We start from the raw sequence: 25294 nt of genomic DNA, 5'->3' as shown, positions 1-25294 counted from the left end.
ATACTTATCAGATTTGCAGATGACACCAAATTAGGGGGAGTAGCTAATACTCCAGAGGACAGGATCAAAATTCAAAATGACCTGAGTAGGGGGACACCTGGCTGAACAAGACTACATGTGAAAGGGATCTAGGAGTCCAAGTAGACCATAAGTTGAACATGAGTCAACAGTGCGATGCGGCAGCTAAAAAGGTCAATGCAGTTTTAGACTGCATCAATAGAAGTATAGTATCTAGCTCAAGTGAAGTAATAGTGCCACTGTATTCTGCTTTGGTCAGGCCTCACCTGGAATACTATGTCCAGTTCTGGGCACCACAATTTAAAAAGGACATTGAGCAACTGGAGTGTGTCCAAAGGAGGGTGACTAAAATGGCGAAGGGTCTGGAAACCATGTCCTATGAGGAACGACTTAGGGAGCTGGGGATGCTCAGCCTGGAGAAGAGAAGGTTAAGAGGTGATATGATAGCCCTCATATTGAGGAGGGAGCAAGCTTGTTTTCTGCTGCTCCAGAGATTAGAACGCAGAACAATGGATACAAACTGCAGGAAAAGAGATGCCACCTCAACATTAGGAAGAACTTCCTGACAGTAATGGCTGTTCGACAGTAGAACACACTCTTGCGGAGAGTGGTGGAGTCTCCTTCCTTGGAGGTCTTTAAGCAGAGGCTGGATGACCATCCGTTGGAGATGCTTTGATTGAGAGTTCCTGCATGGCAGGGGGTTGGACTGGATGGCCTTGTGGTCTCTTCTAACTCTATGATTCTATAATTCTATGATTGACTTTTCTTGTGAATCATGTCTTCTCATGAGATGGCTAAAGTATGACAACCTCAGTTTAGTCACCTTGGCTTCTAGGAAGAGTTCAGGCTTGATTTGCTCTAGCATGCATCTATTTGTCTTTTAGCAATCCACAGTATCTGTAGAACTCGTCTCCAGCATCACATTTCAAATAAGTAAAACATATTACAATAATCCAAAACAGATTTAATCAAGGCAAATTTGTGACCACTGTAACCAGATCTGACTTTTCCAGGGATGGACACAGTTGGTGCACTTACTTTAAAGCAGTACTTCTCAAATAGTGGGGCGCGCCCCCTGGGGGGGCGCGAGGCTCCATAAAGGGGGGCGCGAGGCTCCGTAAGGCTACAGTACTTATAACAATTTTATAGACAAATGATACTATTTACAGTTGCGCGGGGGGCACGAAATGTTTTCTTCTTCTTAGGGGGGGCATTACAGAAAATAATTGAGAAGCACTGCTTTAAAGGAATGGTAGACAGGATAGACATCTGGTTAGAACTTTCAGACATTACTCTTTTGGAGAAAAAGTGCCATAATCCCCCTGGAAGCATACCTAGTGGGAAAATTCTGGGTATTGTAGTTTCCCCCTCCCCCCCAAAAAAACCTACCAAGCACTGCATACGGTTTGATCAAGTAGAGTTCTTCTTATGTTCTTGTAATACCCTGGACAGTGGACTGGGGAATGCTTTTCAGTAGTGCCTTAGAATAAAATTCACCTTTAATTTTCGAAATGCCCCCAAGCTTCTTGGAGTTGTGTTGTATCTTGGTATGTTTTGAGCTGACAAGTATTGGTGGGACACCCCAGCCTTGGGCACGGCTCAAGGTCTTAGTTGACCTTTCACTTACCAAAAGGACAGGTGGTTCCCACATGCTCTACCTTACAAGGTGTCTTAATTCTTTGGACCACTGATGAAGACAATTGTCGAAACGCGTTTGGTCTTTTTTTGAAACTTTTGACAATTTTATCTGTTTTGGGCATACTGTATATCCCTTTTTAACCAAGCCTCTGTTTGTGCACTTTGTAACTATATTTATATTGTGTGTACTTGTTTCTATACTTGGTGTGAGACGCAGAGGAATTGTTATAGTTCTGTATTATTTTGGGAATTGCAGTTTTCAAGCCCAGTTCTGCTTATTAACTTACAGAGTGCAGCTTATAGGCTAGAACAAGCCTCACAGCAGGTTTCAGTTCTGGTTTAGTTTTTAACATATTGTTCTAATAAAATTACAGATTTTTTAGCTTCATTTTCCCCTAAACTCTGTGTTTTCCCATTTGCTTCTTGGTTTAGGGCATCACCTCCCAGTTTTTCTTTGTATCTTGGTATGTTTTGGGCCATTTGCAAAGCCTAAAGCTCTTAAAACTGATAAATAACCAAAGGCTCTTCAGCAGAATTATGTAAGTGTTAACTTTCTGGGTGAAGAAAAGCTTCAAGTGCAAACACGTTGAGCTGCATTTGAGAAGTTTGAACTCTGGAGTGTTTTTCTCCTTTCCCCTGTTCTTTTTGTTGTTTGAAGTGTAAACCAGCCAGTGTATGTTGAAAAGCAGCTTGTCGTTAGATCACTTTCTAAAAAATGTGTGCTAACTTGTAGACTAACATCCAAGATCTTTTAATTAGTGCAAGGATTATGGCGTAACTGTTGTTCTATTGAAGTGTTAAGTGTTCAGCACAATGAGCTTGACTTTAGATTCACCTCATCCCTGCTGTCACTCCACACTTTTATAAAAAGTGGGCTTAAGACTATGCAGCACAGTGCATTCTTGATGCTATTTGCACTTGACTGAAAACAGTTCATGTTTCTGATACAGAAAAGTGGACCCCTAGCTGAAACCAGTGGAATCTGATATGGTGCATTGAAAGGGATTCTTTTTTTTAAAAACCCTTTAAGATTCATAAATGGAGTCTTGTAGTAGGTTGGACTCAGCAGTTTAATTAATGATGCAGTGCTGGCTTTACTGGAGTCATACCAACTGTATTTAGTTGAATGCATTTGTAAATCTGATCCGTGCAACCCCATTTTATGCATTCTTCCATTGTTACCTTTGCTTCTTTCTGCTCTACAAATTTCTCTTCCTCCTTATGTTTTCCCTGCCAACTTAATTCTTAGGCTCTTAAGGCAGACCTTTTTTGCCTCAATGATGTATGTGTATGGACCTTTTAACATGGAGGAGGCAAGCATAATTAAATCATGATTCAGTCATACTAATATCTCGATCGGTGTATGTGTGAGATTATCACACCCCCGCACACTTCTCCCATTCATAAGCCATGTGTAAATAGTAATGGATGCATCATTGGGTAATAACGGGAATTTCTGTTATTACCCAATGACTTTGTCCTGCTTACCTCTATTGAGGGCAGCACAGCAGGTGAATATACAAAGGAATAGTCCAGGGTCCAATCCAAGGGTCACACAAAACCAGTAAGTCATTCACAGCAAAGGGCAGAGGCAAGAGCGTAGTCACAAGGCAAGTCCAGAGGACAGATAACCAGAGTCATGAATCAAAGAGCAAGGAACACAGGAACAACAGGGCTGCAAAAGTGCAGCTAGAGGTCTTTGAAGAGACCTCTGTGTCTCTCAGCTGAAACCTATCAGCTCTCCTCTTGGCTTCTAGCCTGGAAGAACACCTCAAAGACTCCTTGACGCTCCACAGGTCCTGGCACCTGCAACCTAGAATTCATAGAGTCTGTTTCTCCCTCTGGAGTGCAGCTTCCTGAACCTGCTCTGGGACTGCTGATCCAGGCAGCCCCAGATCTGTCACTTTCCCAGGCTCCTCCATGTCTTCAGAGTCTGAGTCCTCTGACTGTGCCTCTAAATCAGGCCAAGGGCAGTCCATGACAGACATGTCCATTGCTGTTTACACACAGCACGAACGGGAGAAGCACATAGGGGTGTGATAATCTTTCCCCCAATTGCTCTATTATCATGATTTAATCACGATTTAATTATGCTTGCCTCCCATGTGAAAAAGTCCTGTGTGTGCAACCGTGGAATGCTATGAAGAACTTGGAGGGCCACACCTCCTGCTGCACGCCCCAAGAGACAAGCATGTGGGGGGTAGCCCCCCTTTTTGCAACCCTCTCATTTTTGACCTGAGGATGGGGACTTCATGTGGCCTGTACTTAGACCACCTTGTGTCTTGATGGAAAGCCATGTTGAGCATATGTGAATCTGTGGTTATAGTCAGGGCATTACTTCATTTAGTCCTTTATTGTCTACATTGGGTTGGGCAATGTGTAACCCAGGGGCCTCCTGTAGCTCCCAAGACTCTTTTCTGTGCCTCCCCCCGCAAGAAGTTCTTGAAATCTCCAGACATTCCCACTTGAATTAATTTTGGTCAAAAGGGGCCCAAGTATCCAAACTGCCACAAAGAAGTGGTAGTTTGGCTATCCTTGCCTGAGGCAGTTCTCCATACTCTGGAAAAGGAGTAGTTGTCTTGAATCCTATTTTGGGAGAAAGGCGGGATATCAATCCAATAATAAAGAAAGAAATGAAGGAAGGACGGACGGACAGACAGACACCAAAACTGAAATTAATGTTGTATCAAGTTATGCCAGAAGTGATAGTGCAGAATGCAGGGGGGGGGGCAGTTAGGAAGAGAAAATTGCTTTCTTGACTAAACTTTATAGATTTATGCATGAATATATAAAGTATAGGCACCACCAATGAGTAGTGTTTCCAATTTACTTTACAAAGGTGCCATCGTCTCTTCAATCTTGCTTTAAAAGTAAGAAACAAAAATAAGAAGTAGTGCAACAAGAGGGATGCAAATCTTTGCTCATTTCATTCCAGCAAGCAAAAACAAAATAATGTTGCAGGGTTTTTTGTGCTGGCCTGGCCACATACTAGGGTTGCGTGGGGGTGGAGTGACTGCACGCCCTGCAACCCTACTATATGGCGGGGGCGTAATAATGGTGGTGCCCTGTTCCTCCATTGTTATGTAAATGCTGCGTGGCATCCACATGTTGCCGTGTGGCGCTTACATAACGAGTGCGCCAGTGGCGAACTTGTTACACCGCCCCTGCGGCTTTAAAAGAACCTGCTTTTCACCAGTTTTTTCCACCGGAGGGAATCTGCACGGTTTGGTGGCTGCAGCTTTCCTGCAAAGGAAAAACAGGCGCCGGCAGGCTGTCGTTTTTCGGCAGTCTTTACTGCGCCAATTTCAGCAATTTTCTTCCTGCTCTGCTAGAATACAATGGTTTCTGCCAATTTCTGAGCACTGTGCTCTTGACTCATTGGAAAGAGACAATAATGCTTGTGAAGTGGAAGACAGCAAAAATGAATTAAAGTATTTATATCACACCCTCTATCTAAATATAATAGCATATAATAAAACTAACTGTGTTAATTTAAAACAGTGTAAAAGTGAAAATGATTTTAAAAGACTAAAACATATTAAGCAATTCAGCAAGTTAAAAACAAAAACCACAGATTAAAACTGTTTAGAATAATTTAAGACAATTTAAAATATGTACAAGTCCAGGGCTGTAAAACTGATTAGGCTTTAGTGAACAGCCATATTTTCTTTTGGTGTTAGAATGATGGCAGTGGTATCAATTGGGCATTCTGTAAGTGGGGTGCCACAGCAGAGAAGGCCTTCCACACCTTACAAGTGGATTACTTCAATCAAGGAAGCCATGTCATCTCATTCTCAAGACCTGAGCAGAGCTGTTCCTGACCTTTGAGATCTGTCATTCATAGGGATGTCATAGGGTTGCAAATAACAACCATCAGATTTGTACTTTGGGACCTGGTTGGGGAAAATTCATTTACACAAAAATAAATGAGCCAGCGGCTTTGTGGTTTGAGTGTTGGAGTATAATTCTGGAGGCCAGGGTTTGATTTTCAGCTTGGCCATGAAGCTCACTTGGTGACTTTGGGTAAGTCACATTCTCTCAGCCTCGGGGAAGGCAATGGGAAACCTCCTCTGAACAAATCTTGCCAAGAAAACCCTATGATAGGGTTGCTATAAGTTGGAAACGACTTGAAGACACTCAACAGCAAACACACAGTTCCTCTGTGCTAAAACATATTTTGGACCAGAAAACATACATTTTGTGTCAAATACCCTGATTCCTGTGCAAATTCAGTGCTGTTTTTTACACAGAAAATACATGGAGAAAATGTGGTTTTTCAACATATAGGAAATTGAATGTATTTTACATTGCAATGCTATTTTTGCTTCTCAGCAAAAACGTACAACAAACAACATCTTCTCAGAAGCTACAGTGGGTAAGGGGAATGAAGTAGTTTCAAAAAGGCAACTTTCCAAGCTCTGGTTTATTTCAGATGTACTTTTACATGGTGGATTTGCAATTGTTGTTATCCATCTTTTTAGACCAGAAGACAGGGTATGAATGTATTTAAGTAAATATTCTCCAGTTGACCCATGGGATTCCTTAAATTTGGACATGTGTGGATATTTGCTGCCTCATGTTAGCATGAGCAGTGCAAGGAGATCAGTCTTGAAAGACGGAAGGTGTCTGGTAGAACAAGCCAAAATATTGTTGGCAGGAGATATGCTTTCTTTCTTTCTCTCTTTCTTTCCACGGTTGTTTGCTTTGGAAAGATCACACTTTAAGCACATGGAAATACTTCACACTTTGGAGAAATGCTGACTTCCTACATGCTTTATGAAGGAACAGCACATCATTCATACTATGTAAGCACATTTTATAGATTATCTCAATATAACTTTTCATTTCTGCTGTCTGGTTTTTTTTTTAAAGATGAGGTTTAATGCATTCCTTCTTTTGTTGCCCTATTTTGACCATGTGTTGCATAAATCACAAATAACTTTTAAAAAACAACCCAAACCCATCCCCAAACATATTCTTTCACTATATAAATATAATTGAAAGATACATTTGGAGTACTGTAGTAAATTTTACTAGTGTAGAGTATTGGTAGTAAAACTCTAATTTTTTAAGTGAAATGAAGCAGGAAAAGAACCTGGATGAAATGTTTAATGATTGGCAAATGTTGTCTTTGAGATTAAATTCCATTTCAAGGCACAGGTAAATGTTCTTTTGGCAGCAGAATGGTGATGCAAATTGAAATATCTCACTTTGGGAGTAAAATGACAACATTAAATTCCACAGTGCTTATTGTGCTAGAAAGTTTTAAGAGAATATATTTTGCTGGTTGATTATTTAGATCAGTCTTACATTTGACAACTTACTTTTAATTATCATACGCTGCAGTGAATTCCACATCGGAGAATGATGAGCCTAGCTACGGAAGAAGGAATTATTCTATCCCTCCTAATTCAGACTTCTCCCCCCGCTTGCTCTCTGCAGAGTAAAAGGCCTTCTTTAAGTGTGGCCAACTGTATAGCCTCAAAACCGTTTTAGGTCCTCAGCTGCCCCCCACTTTTTTTTTTGTGTCAAAGGCTTTCATAAAATTTTAATCCATGGCCAACATGGCTGTAAAGTGCCAAGACCGTCTCAGCAGAGTAGTGCATTCATATGTATATTTATATTTTGAGGACTTATTTTGCTAGTAATATATGTAATGTGGTTTATAAATGCAACGTAGGTTCAAGTGAAATGATATTAAATGTGGATTTTAAATAGCACCTGTCAAATTTTAATTCCCCTTGAAAACATGAGGTAGGGGCAGGGGAGGACATGGTAGAATCTGACCTACCCAGCAGGATGATGCCATTGCTGTTGCATCAAATGAAGGACTTCCTGCCCAATAGCTGTACTGTTCCCCCCCTCTTCATTTCTTTCAGTTTATTGAATTTTTCTGGAATATCTGGGGAAGGGGACGAGAGAAATACCAAACAGCATGGCTGCGGCTTTTATGTAATCGTGGTTCTGGGCTCTAATTATTGAGTGGTGACAGAGAAAAAGGAAAGGCCTGAATTAATCCAAAATTAGCAATGTGTCTGCCTTCCTGCAGTAGGTAGGCCCTTAAGTGGGCTTCATTTCAACTGTCTGTGTAGAGATCTAGGGGAAGGGTCCTATACAGAAAACATGGCAAGTTATGTTGAATGCTCCTGCTTTTCTTCTACAGTATCATAGAACCATAAGATTTTGAAAGAGATCCCAAGGGCCATCCACAACCCCCTGACATGCAGGAACTCACAATCCAGCCTCTGTTTGAAAACCTCCAAAGAAGGAGACTTCACCATTCTCTGAGGGACTGTGTTCCACTATCAAACAGCTCTTACTGTCAGGAGGTTCCTCCTAACGTTGAGGTGGAATCTCTTTTCCTGCAGCTTGCATCCATTGTTCTGGGTCCTGTTCTCTGGAGCAACAGAAAACAAGCTTGTTCCATCCACAATATGACACCCCTCCAAATACTGTACTTAAATAGGGCTATCATATCGCCTCTTAACCGTCTCTTTTCCAGGCTAAACATACCCAGCTCCATAAGTTTCTCCTCATAAGGCATGGTTTCCAGACCCTTCACCATTTTAGTTGCCCTCATCTGGACATGCTCCAGCTTCTCAACATCCTTCTTGAATTGTGGTGCCCAGAACTGGACACAGTATTCCAGGTGAGGCCTGACCAAAGCAGATTAGAGTGGAACCATTACTTCCCTTGATCTAGACACTCTACTTCTATTAATGCAGACTAGAATTGCATTGCCCTTTTAGCTGCCCCATTGCACTGTTGACTCATGTTCAACTTGTGGTCTGCCAGGACTCATGGGTCCCTTTTACATGTTACCTCATACTTACCATATGTGCTGATGGTCATTGTTTTATCCCCAGGAGATAAAATTGCAATTAAAACAAGAAGAAAAGCCTATGAATCATAGGCACTCATATTAGGCAGAGTGCCTATGATTTGTATGAACTCTGAGTTGTTGCAAACTAGGTTCAAACTAGGTTTGCAGTTCAGGTTGCTCACTAGGACTGCAGAAATAATGCAGTTTGACACCACTTTAATGTCCCTGACTATATACTATGAAATTCTGGGAATTGTAGATTTGTGAGATATTTAGCTTTCTATGTCAGAGTGCTCTGGTGCCACAAATTACACATCCCAAGATAGGATAGGATAGAGCCATGACAGTTAAAACAGTTCAAACTCCATTAATTGTGCAGTATGGCAACAGCATCCTAAGAGAAATGCAATGGCAAACCTCCTCAAGAAAATGATAGGATAGGTTTATCATAAGTCAGAGTTAAATTGCAGGTACATAATATCAACAAAGTAGTATGTTGCAGTATCCTGCAAAACATTCACAATTGCAATGTACATTAAAAAGCTTGGAAGTGATTTACAGGCTTGTAATGGACCAAAATCAAATGTTGGAAACTAGACAAGTTATTAAAATCCATTTGTTTGAGTGCTCATTATACATTTGAGAGTTTGACCTTAGATGTATGTGGGATATTGAGGAAAGTCAAGGAAGAAAGTGCAAAAGCATAGCCAAACATTAGGAAAATAAAAATAATGACTACAGATAATTTACATAACTTTTAAGTGGATGATGAAGGCATCAGAATAGTTAAAAATGTTCTAAACTTTGTCTTAGTCATAAATCCAAATGGAGATTGTAGTCAAGAAATCAAAATAATACTAAGACTTGGACGGCGGCTATGAAGGAACTAGGCAAGATCCTCAAGTGTAATGATATATCAATGAACACCAAAATCAGAATCAACCAGACCGTAGTATTTCCAGTTTCTGTGTATGATTATGAAAGCTGGATAGCAAAGAAATCTGTCAAGAAGAAAATCAATACATTTGAAGAGAGTTCTATGGATACCATGGATTGCTGAAACGACAAATGGGTCTTAGAGGAAATCAAGGACGAACTCTAAGCTAGAAGCAAAGATGACTAAACTGAGGTTGTTCTACTTTGGACGTATCATGAGATGACGTGACTCACTCAGAAAGAAGATAAAGTTAAGTAAAGTAGAAGGCAGTAGGCAAAGAAGGAGACTACACTACAGGTGGATAGACTCAATCAAGGAAACTGCAGCCCCGAGTTTGTAAGGTCTGTTAATAACAAGGTGTTTTGGAGATATTTCAATCCTAGGGTTACCATAAATTGAAGTTGACTTGATGGCAATCAAAGACAACAAGAACAACAATATGCATCACTCACTTGTCTCATATAGAAGGATTTCTTGATCAAAGTGATAACTATTGTATTGTAGTGATAAGTATGAGATAAGTATTGTAGTGAAGAGATAGTCCTAATAAATGGCCAAAAAGAGTTTTGTGGCACCTTGCAGACTAATAGATTTTATGGCTACCCCCAGAAATATAACAAAGAGCACACATTCAGGTTTTTAGTGGCTGGAGAAGAGATCATAGGGCCATCAAAAGCTTCCATTTTCCATCTATTTCCCAGTACAGGAGGGGAAAATATTTATAACCTTGATTGCCTTTGAAGGAAACAGATTTGCTTGTCATGGAAAGGTTTAATGGCTTATTTTTATTTTTTAAAAGTCAGCTTTCATTTTAGATAGCCTCCCCCCCCCCCCCCATTAAGCCAGTTTCAAGGTTTGCCATTAGAATTCCATTTATAAAGCCATAAGAAATAAAGGAAACAGTGTTGGTGCATAAGAAAAATGCCAAAAGCTACAATTCGGCACTAGCATCATTAAAAGCCAACCAAAGTATCACAAAACAGTGACCAAGTGAGCCAGTAAAAATATTTCCCAACTGTGGGTGTTGGAATGTATAAATTTAGTTCTGATAGATAAAATGGGACAAGAAATATTCTTGGTGTAACCTGTAACAGTGCCTTTGATACTGCAAGAGGTTCATGTCAAAGCAGGTGGGAAAGAATTAGCCAGAAAATAGCTTCTACTCTGCTCTGACTTGAAAAATATAAGTTGGGGTTGTATTTGCAGGAAAGTAATATTCCAAAAGATTATGAAGTGGTGAGAAGGATGGTGAGGTATATATTGTGTGAGGGAAATAGGTTGAATTAACAAATGATTTAAGGGGTGCTACTCAAAGTGGAGAGCCAGCATGGTGTAGTGGTTTGAGCATTGGACTAGGACTCTGGAGACCAGGGTTTGAGTCTCCACTTGGCCATGGAAGCCCATTAGGTGATCTTACGGCTTGCCTCTCAGCCTCAGAGGAAGGCAAAAGCAACCCCCTTCTGAACAAATGTTGACAAGAAAACCCCATGATAGGTTTGTCTTAGAGTCACCATGAGTTGGAAACCACTTGAAAGCACACAACAACAACAACAACTTAAAGTGGTGGTCCCTGAACTAGTGGTGCCCCCTGGCAAGATTCCAAGAAGGAAAGAAACCAATTGAGCCAATGGGAACAAATATGGTGCTGGTCCTTGGTTTACTGGAAGAAAATGTCCAGTCCCCCATATCAGAGAAGCACAGATTTAAGGTACAGTCCTTATTAATGAAGTGGATTTGAGAGAAAACTCCTCCATGAATGAAACGACACACAACAATAGTTCAATTCCACTTTAGCTATCTGGGGTGTGTCCTGTGGAATCCTGGGGCTTGTTTCTGTGAGAAATCTGTGAGAGATTTCTAGGGCTGTAGGACATGAGGAATTATACAGTAAAAAGTACCGTATATACTCAACTATAAGTTGACCTCATGTATAAGTCGAGGGTACGTTTTGGAGCAAAAATTATGGATTTTGATATGACCCGTGGATAAATCGAAGATAAAATTTAGGGCCATGTAACAAAGGATGTAAAGGATGAAGCAAAGGAAAACAATGCCAAAGAACTTACAGAATTACAGGAGGCATAACTGTTTGTGCTCATTTTAAAAGCTGGATTGATGAGAGAACTGAGGGAAGTCAGTGCTTCCAGACAGATTATTCTCTTACTTTTCACCAGGAAATGGTTCCTTTCATATAAATATATGACTTACGTTGACCCATGGATAAGCTGATTCAGGTTTTTGAGGTCACTTTTCTGATTAAAATTGCTAGACTTATACATGAATATATACAGTACTCTGCTCACATGGCTTTGAGCACTGGAACATTCCATATGTGTAGAAGCCCAGGGATGGTAGTTGTCAAGGCTTCCTCCTCTACTGCCAGATTTGAAGTGTCCATGGAGGACCATGACACTTTGCAGTGTTTTGGTGTTGCTTGTCAGCAGTTCCCATCAGCCCTGACCAGCGTAACTGGTGGCGAGGAATGCTGGGATTTGCAATCCAGCAACGTTTAGAGTTTCATGAGAAGGCACAACTCGCTGGAAAAACGAATAATGCTAGGAAAGGCGGAGGTAAGTAGAAAGAGAGGAAGGCTACATGCTTATTTTCTTTGACTGTTATTGTACCGTATTTGTTTATGGATTTTGTTTGCTTAATCTTTTATGCATTCTATGTGTTTTGTAATTTTGTAATTGTAATATTGTAAACCGCTTTGATCTTCTTGGAAAGGTGGTATAAAAATAAATTTTATTATTATTATTACTAGATGGATGGACTCTATTAAGGAGGCCATGGGTATGAATTTACAATATCTAAGCAGAGCAGTGGAGGTCAGGGAGTCTTGGAGATGTCTCATCCACAGGTTCACCATTGATTCGAGGGTGCTTAATAACAACAACAACCTTTTAGAAGTGGCACACTTTACCCACTCCAGCCCAAGGATAAAGTATTTTTTCTAGAGAGGTGTGTGTTTGGGAACGGCCACAGTTCCTTATTTTTCTATCCCAGCAGTGCGTGAATTTCAATTGCCTGTGACATCTAATCTTGAGGGAAGAGTTGGAACGAGAAAGAGAAAGTGAGAGCCTACATTAAGAAATGTCACCTGAAACAACATATTTCACTTTTGGCAAAGCAGAAAGATTTTTCTGATAAGCTAGTTTGAACCTGAAATCCCCAAATGAAAATACTCAAGTTGTCTGCATTATTGGCTTTCTGTTTCCTTTCCTTTCTGTTTTCAACAAAGGCATGGCCATGGCTATTTACATAAGGTTCCAGGGTTAATGCTAATGCTAATGTTATTCCTGTAATTAATATGATTTGGTTTTTGTGCTCGTGAGTGATTTGTCTCACCCCACCCAATCATCTTCTGGGTTTTCCACACACTATGGGCTCATGACATTTTACCTTACTGTTAATTAGTCTTTTACGGGTAATTGCATTTTTTAAATAGTGTTTGCATGACCGTTAATTTGGAGTTTAAAAGTTCTGAAAAAACTGATTTTCCCTAGTAATGTCTCCTATATTGTGGGGAGCAACCTGCTAGTAACATGAGCACATGTAAATGTTACTTACATGCGTATACGTTTCTTCTTGGATATGATGTGGGGGACTATTCTCTAGTTCTTTGTGCCCCATCCAAAATCTCTCCAGCCCAGCTGCTGTGAAACCCTGGGAAGTTCCAATGGTGCTGCTTTTTGGGGTTCAGGAAAGAGAGTGGGAGGCAATTCAGATTATGAAGATGTGGCTGCTCTGGGCTCCCAGGGGAAAGAGAAGGAGAGGTGCTTGACATCTGTGAGTTCACTCATTTCTTTTACCACAGAGCTGAGACCAATAGCTTCTTCATATCTGAATTGTCTTCTTCCTGACTCCATCCCCTTGGGCAAATAGCAACAGTAGGGGCCTTGTGTGGGGTTTAATAGCTGCCAGGGTTGTGATGGGAGGACACAGCACTCTGTGGGAGGAGGGTTACACAGCTAGTTTGGTATAAGATTTCAGCCTATGTGTACCAAGTACACCATTGTTTTTAGCCTCTTTCTTGGTTTAATCTCTTTTTAGTGTTTATTATGTTTTTATGACGGGGGAAGGAATGGGGATCTTGGAACTTGTAATGCTTTTTTCTTTTAAATGTATCTTGTTTTACTGCTGTAATCCTCTTGGATTCTTCGAGATTAAGCGTAATATAAACAAATACTATTATTATTATTATTAAAGTTTGGTCGTGTCTTGAGTAGGTTATTACACAGCAGATGTGATGAAATGACCAGCAGTAACATAGGGAATAGTTTATTGGATAGCTGTGTGAAGCAAATGTTGGTATGCAGACATCTTTGGCATCTGTGGCCTGATATAATACCAACACACTGTTTGCAGCATTTCAGTTTCTGCATCCTGCATTCAAGTGCAATAAGAGACTCTACAGAGTGGGTTTTCATTTTTGTGGAGTGCTGTGAAACTTGTAAATTTTGAAATAAAGGATCTTACATAACTTTATTTAAAAGTATAAATTTAGTTAACAAAAGAATACAGGCATGCAGTTCTGCATGGGTCAGTAGGAGAGTGAACAATTTTTTTAAAGCTTTATTGCTTTACAACAGGTGCATTCAGGGTATATGCATACGAGTTACCTTGTATGCAGATTATGTTAGCGTTGCTGTTTAAGTATTATTTATATAATCTATAATTATATAATCTATAATGAGACCTCAAAACAGTGCATTTATATATTTATTTGATTTGTATTCCACCTTTTTCCCAGAATGGGATCCAAAGAGGCTTAAAGGGAAAGTTCAAACAAAAAAAGAGTTAAAAATGATATGTGGTACAAAGTTGATAACCACTGAATAATCCAATTAAAACATTAATTTAAAACAATCAAAATATGTTAAAAACATAGAATTTAGAGATATAGCTGTGTTAGTCTGGAATGTCAGTTTGCAGAGGGATCGTGTAGCACCTTTGAGACTAACTGTGCCGTTTTAAAGGTCCTTTCTGGGCAACAGTTCACTCCATGTACCTGAGGGAGTAGATCAAGTCTGTGCTACAACTTCTTTCACACAATTAGTTAAAAAACAACCCCATCTTTTAATAAACCCAGCACACCCGTTGCACATCCTTCTGCCCCAATCAGTTAAAGGCTGAAGGCCTGTTTAAATGAAATCTTTGCCTGTTAGCCAAATGAGAGCAGAGAAGGGCCTAACCAACTCTTCCTTGAGAGGGAGTTCCATATCCTCGGAGCAGCCACTGAGAAGGCCCTCTCCTGTATCCTCACCAGACTAGCTGGTGAAAGTGATGGGACAAAAAGAAAGTCATTCCCACAGGATGGTAAACTTGGAGAGGCTGATAGGGGAATAACCTGGAACTAAGCTGTATAGGGCTTTATTGGTCAATAAACAGAAATTTGAATCGTGTCTGAAAATGGATTGGTAGCCAGTGAAGCTGTTTCAACAAGGGAGTTACAGGCTTCCTATATTCATCCTTGGTCATTTATCTTTACCCAACAAGAGTCCATTGCTGACTGGTGCTAGTTTTGTTGACTGTCAGGGAAGGAAAGCATGTTTCTCAGGAGGACAGCTCAATATCCCCCAGCAGATTAAATTAAAGTGCATCTTTTCGGGGGGATCTTTATTGTTTGCATGGGACTATGCTTCAGATAAAGAGCTGAATCATTTGCTTTTAAGAGCACTGAATCCTTTGTTGACCATTACAGGAGGTACTAGTTTATTAATAAAAGCCCTTCAGAACTTGCACTCATTGTTGAGTACAAGGTGATTTTTGTATGACCCTCTGGACATCGTTGACTTGAAATTCCCAGTGGTCTTCATCATTGGCTGTGCTGACTCACACTGATGGTGGTTGCAATCCAGCAGCATCCCATACCAATCTAGTGTCTGTCTAGTGTCCCTCCAGATTTTAACAAGCTTCCATTGTCCATAAGCATTCAACATCTTTTTAAAAATATCAAGGATCCTGTTTACATAGAAGCCACTAGAAATGTTGAAAAAATTGACCTTCATAGATGTTAGGGGTCCTATTTTGTAAAACTTTTCCATTTAACACCCACCACTTTATATTTTGTGGATTCTCATAGGTTGAAGAGGAGAGGTGCAGGGATGGCATACAACATCCAGAATATCCAGATGCCTTAGTTTTGGGGAGCTGGGAACTAGAAAAACAACTGGTGTTCTGGAGTGTTTCAAACTTCAACAATTGTGTATGTTCAATTTGATGATTCCACAAAAATGATGTCATGACTAGGGGAAAGCAAATTGTGACCTGAGAAAAGAATATTTTATATACACTACATATATGGCCTCCCTATAGCAGAAGCCTAAGTTAGTGACACAGTGCCTAACTTTATGTTGAACTAGAAACTGAAATAAAAATTTGTATGTATTTCAGATTTTTAAAAAATCCTTATCTCTATCAGGCTTTTGAGCTGGAAAAGTATGTATGTCTTGGAGTCTATGAGACCACACTGGAACTTATTGAGGGGGCCCAACATCAGTATAATACCAGTTTTGATAGAATATATCTAATTTTAACATTATGATTTTATTGAGTTTCACTTGACCACAGTATCAGATTTGTAAAAGTGTTATTTTAGACAAGTGTAGGAGGGTGCAGCTTGACTGGGATGTGGAGAACTGAATGTTGTGCAATAACACCATGTCACTTGCCTTTCGTAATAAATCTTAAAGGAATATTCATCGGAAGGGCAGAATGCCAGAAAGAACAGGTTCGACTTGTCTGCAAGGATTTACACCACAGTAGTATGCGCAACTGTTTTTTCAGAGGTCGTTGTGAAGGTCATGGCACTAGCTTCTATACTAAAAGAGAGCAATTTTAAGACAGCATGGGGCAGGCAGTGTGCTCAAAACCTCACATGAGGTTTAGCTTGAAATGGATGAAACTTATTTACTTTAAAGGATAAGAAGAAGAAATGTACTACTTTGCAAAATTACCTATAGCTTCTTTGACATCTGAAAATTACAGGATCTGCTTGCAGAGTTTCTCTTGCTTTTCAAATTTCCCAAGTTCAGTTATGCAAGCATCTATATTTGGCATCTAAAACAGTCTAAAGAGTTGGAGTGCCTTTTCTGTGAGGGATCATAGAATCATAGAATTGTAGAGCTGGAAGAGACCACAAGAGCCATCCAGGCCATCCTCCCTCAACCTGGTACCCTCTAGATGAATCAAACCATAACTCCCATTACACTCAGTCTGGAGGATTGGATGTGGTAATGGGGAGGACAGACAATGTTCTGGTAGATAGCATGGAGTTGGCTTTGCAGTGAAGGTGGCCATGAGATGCTTATGTGTAAAACCATACTGTACTGGAGATATTATCACACATACTGTTGGTCTCGCTGCAATCATGTTAGTAAAAGAAGACACAAACATACGGGTTTAGTAGCACTAATTATTGTATATCTCCACAATAGCATGGCTTAGGCTGTTTTTGACATTCGTGGTCCTTCACGCCCTCTTGCACGCTCCTCCTCAACCCTGTCTTCCTGCCTTATGCCCTACTCAGAGAGCCTTTAGGGTTTCTTTATATTTTAAATTTTATTTTTATTTTTAATCCAGTTCTGAAGTTATGCTAATGCAATTTAATGTTTTAAAAAAGAAAAGAAAGAGAAAAAATAGGAAAATATCCTGCTTGGGGATAATGGGGGAGAGGGAGGACAAGGAGAGAGGAGGAGACATGACACCCTGTGACTGCCAATATTGGAACTGCCACAGTACTGAAATTTCACACCTGAGGACTAATGAGACTGCAGCACAATTGGAAGCTTGTTGACTGGTTTTCCCCATCAGTGGAAAAAGACACTTTCAATACACTTAACAACACTTCACAGGCATAGCGGTGATGACTGTGTGCAATAAGTAATTTCAAAGCAGTGGTGACACAGTGATTAAATGCCGGTACTCCAGACACTCACAGCCACAAGGTTGTGAGTTTGATTCCAGCCAGGGGCTCCAGGGTCGACTCAGCCTTGTGTCCTTCTGTAGGTCACTAAAATGAGTACTCATTTTGTTGGGGGCCATTACTTAGATGTTGTAAACTGCTTAGAGACTGTTTGGTTCAGACTGAAGCATTATAGCTGCTATTGATATTGCTGAAGATGCTATTCTCTAAATTTACAGTAATTGTAGTTTAAAATCCTCATGTAGTAATGTTCTGGGACTACAGAAGACTTTAGTCTGATTCCATGGTGCCACTTAAACAGAACATTGTGTTTTTGTAGGTAAAATCAACATTATGAAAAAGGCAGACTATATGGTAGTTGCTACTGGAATTTTAGACACTGCATCAGACCATCAGTTTATCTTCAAGCGTGAAAACATTACATTTTGAACACCAGTCCCAGAATAGTCAGTTTGGCTAGTTTAGGATTAGACAAATTCATGACATATCCGATATGGCTACCAGTAGCTTTTAATAGTGAATGACAAATAGAGTCTATGGGAAAGGACACATTGGCTTGGATCCTTAGTTGACCTTCTGCATACTCCAATCCAACAGGAAAGCCTCTTGTTTATTGATTCTTTCTGCCACTTCTTGTGGCTTTCTGAAAGGACTCATAATCCTCCAGGGCAGATTTACAATGAACTGCAGAGGAAAGGGAGAATCATTAAAAAAAAAAAAAATCACATTCCCTCTCTTTCTGCCCATGGGAGTAGCCCCTTGCTCATGTCACTTGGGATCCAAGCCATGAGAGTTAAATCTAGATGTTTGGATCTGGTTGCAGTGTGTCTTTTAAGTACTGTTCTTGTTGTTTTGGACTGTATTTTTATTTTGCTTTTACTTTCCATTGCTATATTTATAACATTTATACACTCCTGTGGTAACTACTACAGCGGTGGGGAAATGCATAAATAAACATTTATACCCTACCTCTCAACTTCCTTTTCCTAAGAAGTGGGGAATAAATAATAAAGCTGGACTCCCAAGTCACAATAAAAGGAAAAATAAACAAAATAAACATTTTTTCTTATTTTTAAGAAATATTTTAAAGACGTTTCAGGGAATGAATTCCTGGACATAGATAGATTGTCCTCTGATCAATTAATCCAGTTCCTATGTCCTTATGAAAATAAAATGCAGGTGATTGTTGAAATGCAATTTTCTTCTAGCAGTGTTACTAGAAGAAACATTGTGCAACTATGTATCTAGGGCCATGATGCATGCATGCCAGAGATGGCACGCAAAGCCATTCTCCCTGGCACACAGAGGGCAGGGAGTAGGAGGAAGAGGCACACACCTGTTCCTCCTCTTTCCCGACTCTCCCCAGCCTTGAATTGCCTCTCTGGAGGCAGTTGGTCCTGAGGACAGTGCTGGGGAAGGAGGAGGAACAGGCGCTCACCTGTTCTTCCTCCTTTCCCCAGGCCTTCAGTTGTCTCTGGAGAGGCAGCTAGAGGGCAAGGGGGAGAAGTCCCGCCCCAGAAGACCCACCACCAGAGGGTGGAATTCCTGCTCCTGTTTCCAGGTAACACCTGGTGTTAGAAGGCCTTTTAGTTTGGGCACTTGGTCCCTAAAAGGTTCTCCATCACTGATTTAGGGTGAGCCAACATGGTATAGTGTGTTTTACTACGATCTTGCAGATCAGGGTTTGAAATTCTTTGAATCCTTGCTTGACCATGGAAACCCACTTGGTGACCTTAGGAAAAATCACTCTCTAGGAAAGGAAAGGCAACCCCTCTGAACAAATCTTGCCACAAAAACTTTGTGAGAGGTAAATGACTTGAAGGCATACAACAGCAGCTATGTATCTATCTATCTATCTGTCTGTATCTATCTATCTAGAGAGAAATGTTCATATGAACATTAGAATTGACTTCAGGAGAACAAAGTCTGGACTCCAGACATTTATTAGGCTACATAGAGTTCCTGTTTCTTTAAATTAAAAGTGGGTACTTGCTTCAAGTGGCAAATAGCCCTTGGGGAAGTTTTCTGGGGAGATTAATTAGTAAACTCTGGAATGTGCTCCAGCAAATGTGCCTGATTGGCATTGACATATGTGGCAGCAACTGGTGGAAAGAGGGTGCTTCTCTTTGGGCAGCTATTTCCAAAAAGGCTTAAGGCTTCAGAGGTGCTTTAGTCTTTAAACGGATCTGTGCTAATTGCATCAAAGCAGTGTGCTTGTTAGCACAGGGAACTTCCTTTAAGGTTTTATGGAGTAAGCTTAGTATTAAGAGAAGATTAAAAATAATTTACTTCCAAATGTTGCATAAAAATACTGCTGTACAGGAATAAGGGAGAGAGGGAACTTGGACCCATCCAACAAGGGAAATCTGTACGCATGGTTGATGCAGGTGCACATCTGCATCTGTCTTACTGGCTAGAATTGCATCATATGCACACACCTGCTTGAAGGATCCAGCTGTTCTGTACAATTAAAGCTGGGGTAGAAACCTTTTCTTCCACTGGTTTCCCTATGGGAAAGCAAGAAACAATACAGTGGGATCTTGTTGTCTGCTGAGGTTTGGTTCCAGGACCTGTGGATAACAAAATCCGTGGATGCTCAAATATAATGGCATAGTAAAATGGTGTCTCCTATATCAAATGGCAAAAATCAATGTTTACTTTTTGGAATTTATACTTTTTGGGAATATTTTCAAGCCGTGGATGCTTGAATCCGTGGATGAAAAATCTGTGGATAAGGAGGGCCGACTGTACTAGGTCAGAGCACTGTACCATTTAGTCTAGTCCAATACTGTATTGTCTCTCCCAACCTCAGTTTCACAAGCATTGGGTTTCAGCCAACTCTTAGAATCATCATTCATTGGTATTGTTCACTGGGGCCTTTGGAGGTTGAAGGACATCAGTGTCCAGTTGCCTTGATTAGTATGGCCAGTTGTGGGGGTGGATGTTGAGAACCACTATCCTGATCTGATTAGCAGTGGCAGCCAGGGGTTTAAACACAAACTTTTCCACAATCAACTGTCTCATTCTTTAAAACTCAGGGCTAGTCTGCATGCAATTGTACTATGCAAATTGCTGTGTATTTTTGCACATTTGCATTGATGCTTTATTGTCTTCACTTTCCTGCACATGTTTGCATCTGTTTACCCTTACTCTGCTGAACAGCCATTTCTGCAAATTTCTGTTTATCCTCCAGTAAAAACCATGAAGCCTTTTTCTGTGGAGGTTAAAGTGGGGGGGGGGGGGGGGTTAGGTGAATTCTTGCAAATTGTTTGTGGCTTGATAATATTCTATTCAATTGGAACGAGGATTATTTCCAACGTGTAAACAGCCCAAAAGAAATACTGCAGTCCTGGAAACTGAACCTGGGGTTTCTAAGCTTCCCTATTAGGGTCCCAGAAATTGGGGGAATGGATTATCCTCCTTTAAAAGAATATCATTCTTAGACTGTCATAACCAGTCTGATGAAAATGCCCTCTATGTGACAGCTGCCAGTTGAAGTAAATGTCTCCCAGAAGATTTGACTATTATATGGGAGGAGGAGATCCCTGAAGGGCAACCACGTAGAGCTTTAAAAGTAATAACCAACATTTTGTACTTTGCCCAGAAACTAATTGGCAACCGGTAGAGTGATTTAAATATTAGTGTGATATGCCCACTTTGTGGCCAGTCTGATTGCCATGTTTTAAACTAATTGAAGTTTCCAAACTTGGTACAAAGGTAGGCCAATGTAGAGCATAGTACATTTTACCATGTTTGGGCAGACTGTGACCACGTGACCTGTGTACCAATTTGCTAACCAAATGGTGTTATAGGGCAGCTTCAAGACCCCTGTTCTCTCTTCTAAATGGCTACTGCTCTTTAAATTGGACTTGAACTGGACAATCTTTCAGACAGATGATGCCTTCAAGTGGAGCCCTATACAGTAGGATAAGCAGAATCTATTCCACAGAACTCCACGACCGCAAAACATTATGAATAACTGATCAGTTGACCTGTATCCCATGTCTTATTGGTACTTATGATTTTTATCTAACGCTATCAGATGACATCAGTGAACCACACACTTCTTTGGCTTCAGTCCAAAGTTCTTAAACATTCTATTAACCTGAAAAAGTGGATTACCCAGCAGTGTAAGAAACTGAAATGAATACAAGTGTACTGTGCACTGCAGTACCAAAAGCATCTATGTCATACCAATTTCATATTATAATGTTAAAACAATCAACATTTCTTAGATGGGCATGAAATATGCTAATTCCTTAAAAATGTGAGCTAGTTCTGTTTGTAGAGTGGTGAAAGGTAGCCCTTATAACCTAGTCCTTGCAAGCTTTAGAAGTCCATAAATAACATTTTTGTTCTTCAACTGCAAAATTTCATACACAGAGCTTTAAATCATTTGCTATGAAGTAAAGTCTTCTGCTTGTGAAGATTTAGTGTGACTAGTTGTACTATTGTATAAATTTAAGCAGTCAGAAACTTCTGGGGGGGGGAATTCATGCTCAGATACTCACCTATTACTAGCATCAGCACAAACTGCTCTGTCTGTCTTTCTTTCTTTCTTTCTTTCTTTCTTTCTTTCTTTCTTTCTTTCCATTATTCATAAATTGCCTTTCAAGAAACCTCCTGTCACCAGTAGTATGAATAATTAAAAACAAAAATAAACTAAAATTGCATAATGTGATAACCTTGTAAATGCAAAATAACCTTTTTCTCTTCAAAGAGTGCTTGTCATAAAAGTGAATTCAGTTGCAGGTAGTTGAAACATTTGGAATTTTGAGGATGTGCTGTTGATGCTCTCACAAAATGGTTGCTCTCTCTCTCTCTCTCTCTCTCTCTCTCTCTCTCTCTCTCTCTCTGTGTGTGTGTGTGTGTGTGTGTGTGTGTGTGTGTAGGGGACTTGGCTATTTGACGAATGCCTGCAGTGGAAGTTGTGGCCAGTCACAAAGCATCAGTTGCCCAGAAAGCAAACTAATGAGGCTCAAAGAGATATGGGTTGTCCAGAAATTTAAGTACAAAGCTTAGTTAGGGGATAAACAGACTGGGAAAATGCAGCATCTTCCTGGCCGCTTGGGGGTGTGGCGTAAGCATGATGCACGCCCCCAAGACGTCCGGAACATGCTGTGAAGCCGCCCCACTACCCACATGGCAGCAGTTTTTCAGCACTCTGGCGGCATGGCATTTAGATGCCACATGTTGCATACACGCAGAAAAACCACCACAGCGGAGGCAAAGGCGCTTTTTTCCTAGCGCAAAAAGGAGCTGCTTTCTGCTGCTTCTTTTTGCACCGGGAAAATGCCAGGTTGGGGCATGGTGTGGAGTTGTTGCGATGCCACTGCATGCAGCTCCATGGCGGCTCCAATCCAACGTTTTTGGGCTGTCTGTTTTGGCCCTAAGTTTGAGTTCCAAAACAAAACAAAAAACCAATTTTTTGAATTCATAGTTTTTGGCTCCAAGACCTATTTCATAAAAGGAAAACAAGTCAGGTTTGGAGACAACAACTAAGTCTATAAACAGAACAGAAATAGAAACAGTGGTGGAATATGAACTCAAATTCCATATTTACCACTACAAAATACAACAAAAAGCTCATTTCACAGGTGGCAAAGTTGCCATACTGAGTGGCAATACATACAGGAAAAGCACTAGTTTATAACGACATCTCTCTCTCCCCTCACAAGTGTACAGTGAACAATAACCAGGCAAAACATTTCAGTAACTAACTGCCAGTACAGTCAGCTCTCCATACCTACAGACTTTTTATCCAAGTATTCAAGAATCCTTGGCTTGAAAATATTCAAAAATATATATATTCTGAAAGCAAACCTTGCTTTTGCCATTTTACATAGGGGACACCATTTTATTATCCATTTTATTGAATGGGACTTGAACATCCATGGATTTTGGTATCCATGGGATGTCTTGGAACCAAACCCCAGCGGCTGCCAAGGACCCACTGTAAGTAACATCTATAAATTGCACTTTAAGCAAAATATATCTGCAAAAATCTGTTAACATGTGGATGTTTTGACCATAAGGCTTTCCTTAAGGGGAAAATATTCAACATATATTTTTAAGAGGGAAGGAACAACTTGTATAATCAGCTACAAGATAATAATAGTCAAAATCGAGTTTGATTACTGATATTAATTGGGTATGATCTTGAATTTCATGTCAACCCAGATGTTGTTGGTATTAAAGCATAATTTTGTTGTTAACTACCTTGAGTTGATCTTGACCGATGGCGAGCCTGTGGATAAGACATCTCCAAAACTCCCTGGCCTCCATGGCTCTGCTTAGTTCCTGTGAATTCATACAGTCCGCCCTTGCCTTATGCGAGGGATCCGTTCCGGACCCTGTCACGTAAGGCGAATTCCGCCTATGCTCGAGCCCCATTGGAAACAATGGCACTTGTGCACGGCAGTTTGGTGGCACGCGGGGCGCCATGGGCATGTGTGCCCATTCATTTGAATGGGATGCGCCGCCCCTTGCACCCCGCGTCTTGAGCGCGTACACTCAAGACCTCGTAAAGCACACCCGCGTATAACACGGGCGCACTGTACTCATGACCTCCTTAATAGAATTCATGTATCTAGCATGTGACCTTGCTCTCTTTCTACTTCCCTCCATTTTACCTAGCATTATTATTTTTTCCAATGAGTCATGCTTTCTTATCATGTGACCAAAGTATGTCAGCCTTAGTTTAGTCATCTTGGCTTCCAGGGAGATTTCTGGACTGATCTGCTCTACAACCCATTTGTTTGTCTTTTTGGCTATCCATGGTATCCTCAGCATTCCTCTCCAGCACTCCATCTCAAATGAATTTATTTTCTTCCTATCCACTTTCTTAACGGGCCAACTGTTGCATGCATACATGGTAATAGGGAACACAATGGCTTGTATAATTCTACCTGTTGTGCTGTGCTGTATATCATCACTTTTTATAATCTTTTCTAGTTCTTTCATGGCTGCCCTCCCCATTTTTACTGTATATACTCGACTATAAGTTGAGAAATTTTTGCCCCCAAATGGTCCCCAAAATCCTGGGGTAGACGTATACAAGGGTCAGTAGGGTCCTCCGACCAAGTGCCCAGCTGGGGCGACACTAGGAAGGGCGCGCGTTCACCCTGCAGCCTTCGACTCCAGCCAACCTCCCTCCTTCTGAGGAAGCTTCCTGAGAAGGGAAGCCAGCTAGAGAGAAGGCTGGGAAGGGCGCTTGTGCGTCCCTCGCAGGCTTCTCTCCAGGCAGGCTCCCTCCTCATGAGACCTCATGAGAAGGAAGCCTGGCTAGAGAGAAGGCTGGGAAGGGCGCTCGTGCGTCCCTCGCAGGCTTCTTTCCAGGCGGGCTCCCTCCTCATGAGTAAGCCTCATGAGAAGGCAGTCCGGCTAGAGAGAAGCCTGGGAAGGGCGCTTGTGCGTCCCTCGCAGGCTTCTCTCCAGGCGGGCTCCCTCCTCATGAGGAGGCCTCATGAGAAGGAAGCCCAGCTAGAGAGAAGGCTGCGAAGAGCGCATGTGTGTCCCTCGGAACCTTCTCTCCATCTGGGCTCCCTCCTCCTAAGAAGGCAGCCCGGCTAGAGAGACGCTGATCAACCCGGAGCCTCTCCCCAGCTGGGCTACCCCCTTAAGACTGACCCTTATCCACAGGTCATATAAAAATCCCCATTTCTGCTCCCAAAATTTGACCTCGACTTATACATGAGGTCGACTTATACACGAGTATATACGGTAATCTTCTTCTGATTTCCTGACTGCAATCCTCATTTCTATCAATGTTGGATTCCAGGTATGAGAATTCTTTTACTATTTCTATTTCTTCATTGTCTAGGATAACTGCATATATTTAAATAACTTTCCCTTGTCTTAATTTGCTTTTTTGGTTGGCATCACACCAAACCATAGCTAGCATAAACCGTGGTTTGCAAATCAACTTTGGGTCATGCTTGGATTCTGCTTT

At 40.9% G+C, this 25294-nt stretch overlaps 1 protein-coding gene across 3 annotated transcripts in view; it reads left to right on the top strand.

The window, feature by feature from the left end:
- The window catches only part of MNAT1 (MNAT1 component of CDK activating kinase), a 187023-nt gene that overhangs the window by 87331 nt on the left and 74398 nt on the right, over positions 1–25294 (top strand). Inside the window, exon 7 of one of the 3 annotated variants that reach the window (XM_089522770.1) lies at positions 6352–6461. The exons of the other annotated variants lie outside the window; for them this stretch is intronic. Coding sequence (XP_089378896.1) covers positions 6352–6417 — 66 coding nt within the window. The 3' untranslated portion in view covers positions 6418–6461. The remainder of the gene's footprint in view (positions 1–6351; positions 6462–25294) is intronic. 3 annotated transcript variants of the gene reach the window in all.

Source organism: Sceloporus occidentalis, unplaced genomic scaffold (genome assembly GCF_023333645.1).
Source record: "Sceloporus occidentalis isolate IW3139 unplaced genomic scaffold, rSceOcc1.0.p SCAF_4, whole genome shotgun sequence".
NCBI classification, from domain to species: Eukaryota; Metazoa; Chordata; class Lepidosauria; order Squamata; family Phrynosomatidae; genus Sceloporus; species Sceloporus occidentalis.
The sequence above is the reverse complement of the archived record's forward strand: the minus strand, read 5'-3'. Positions and strand labels throughout refer to the sequence as shown.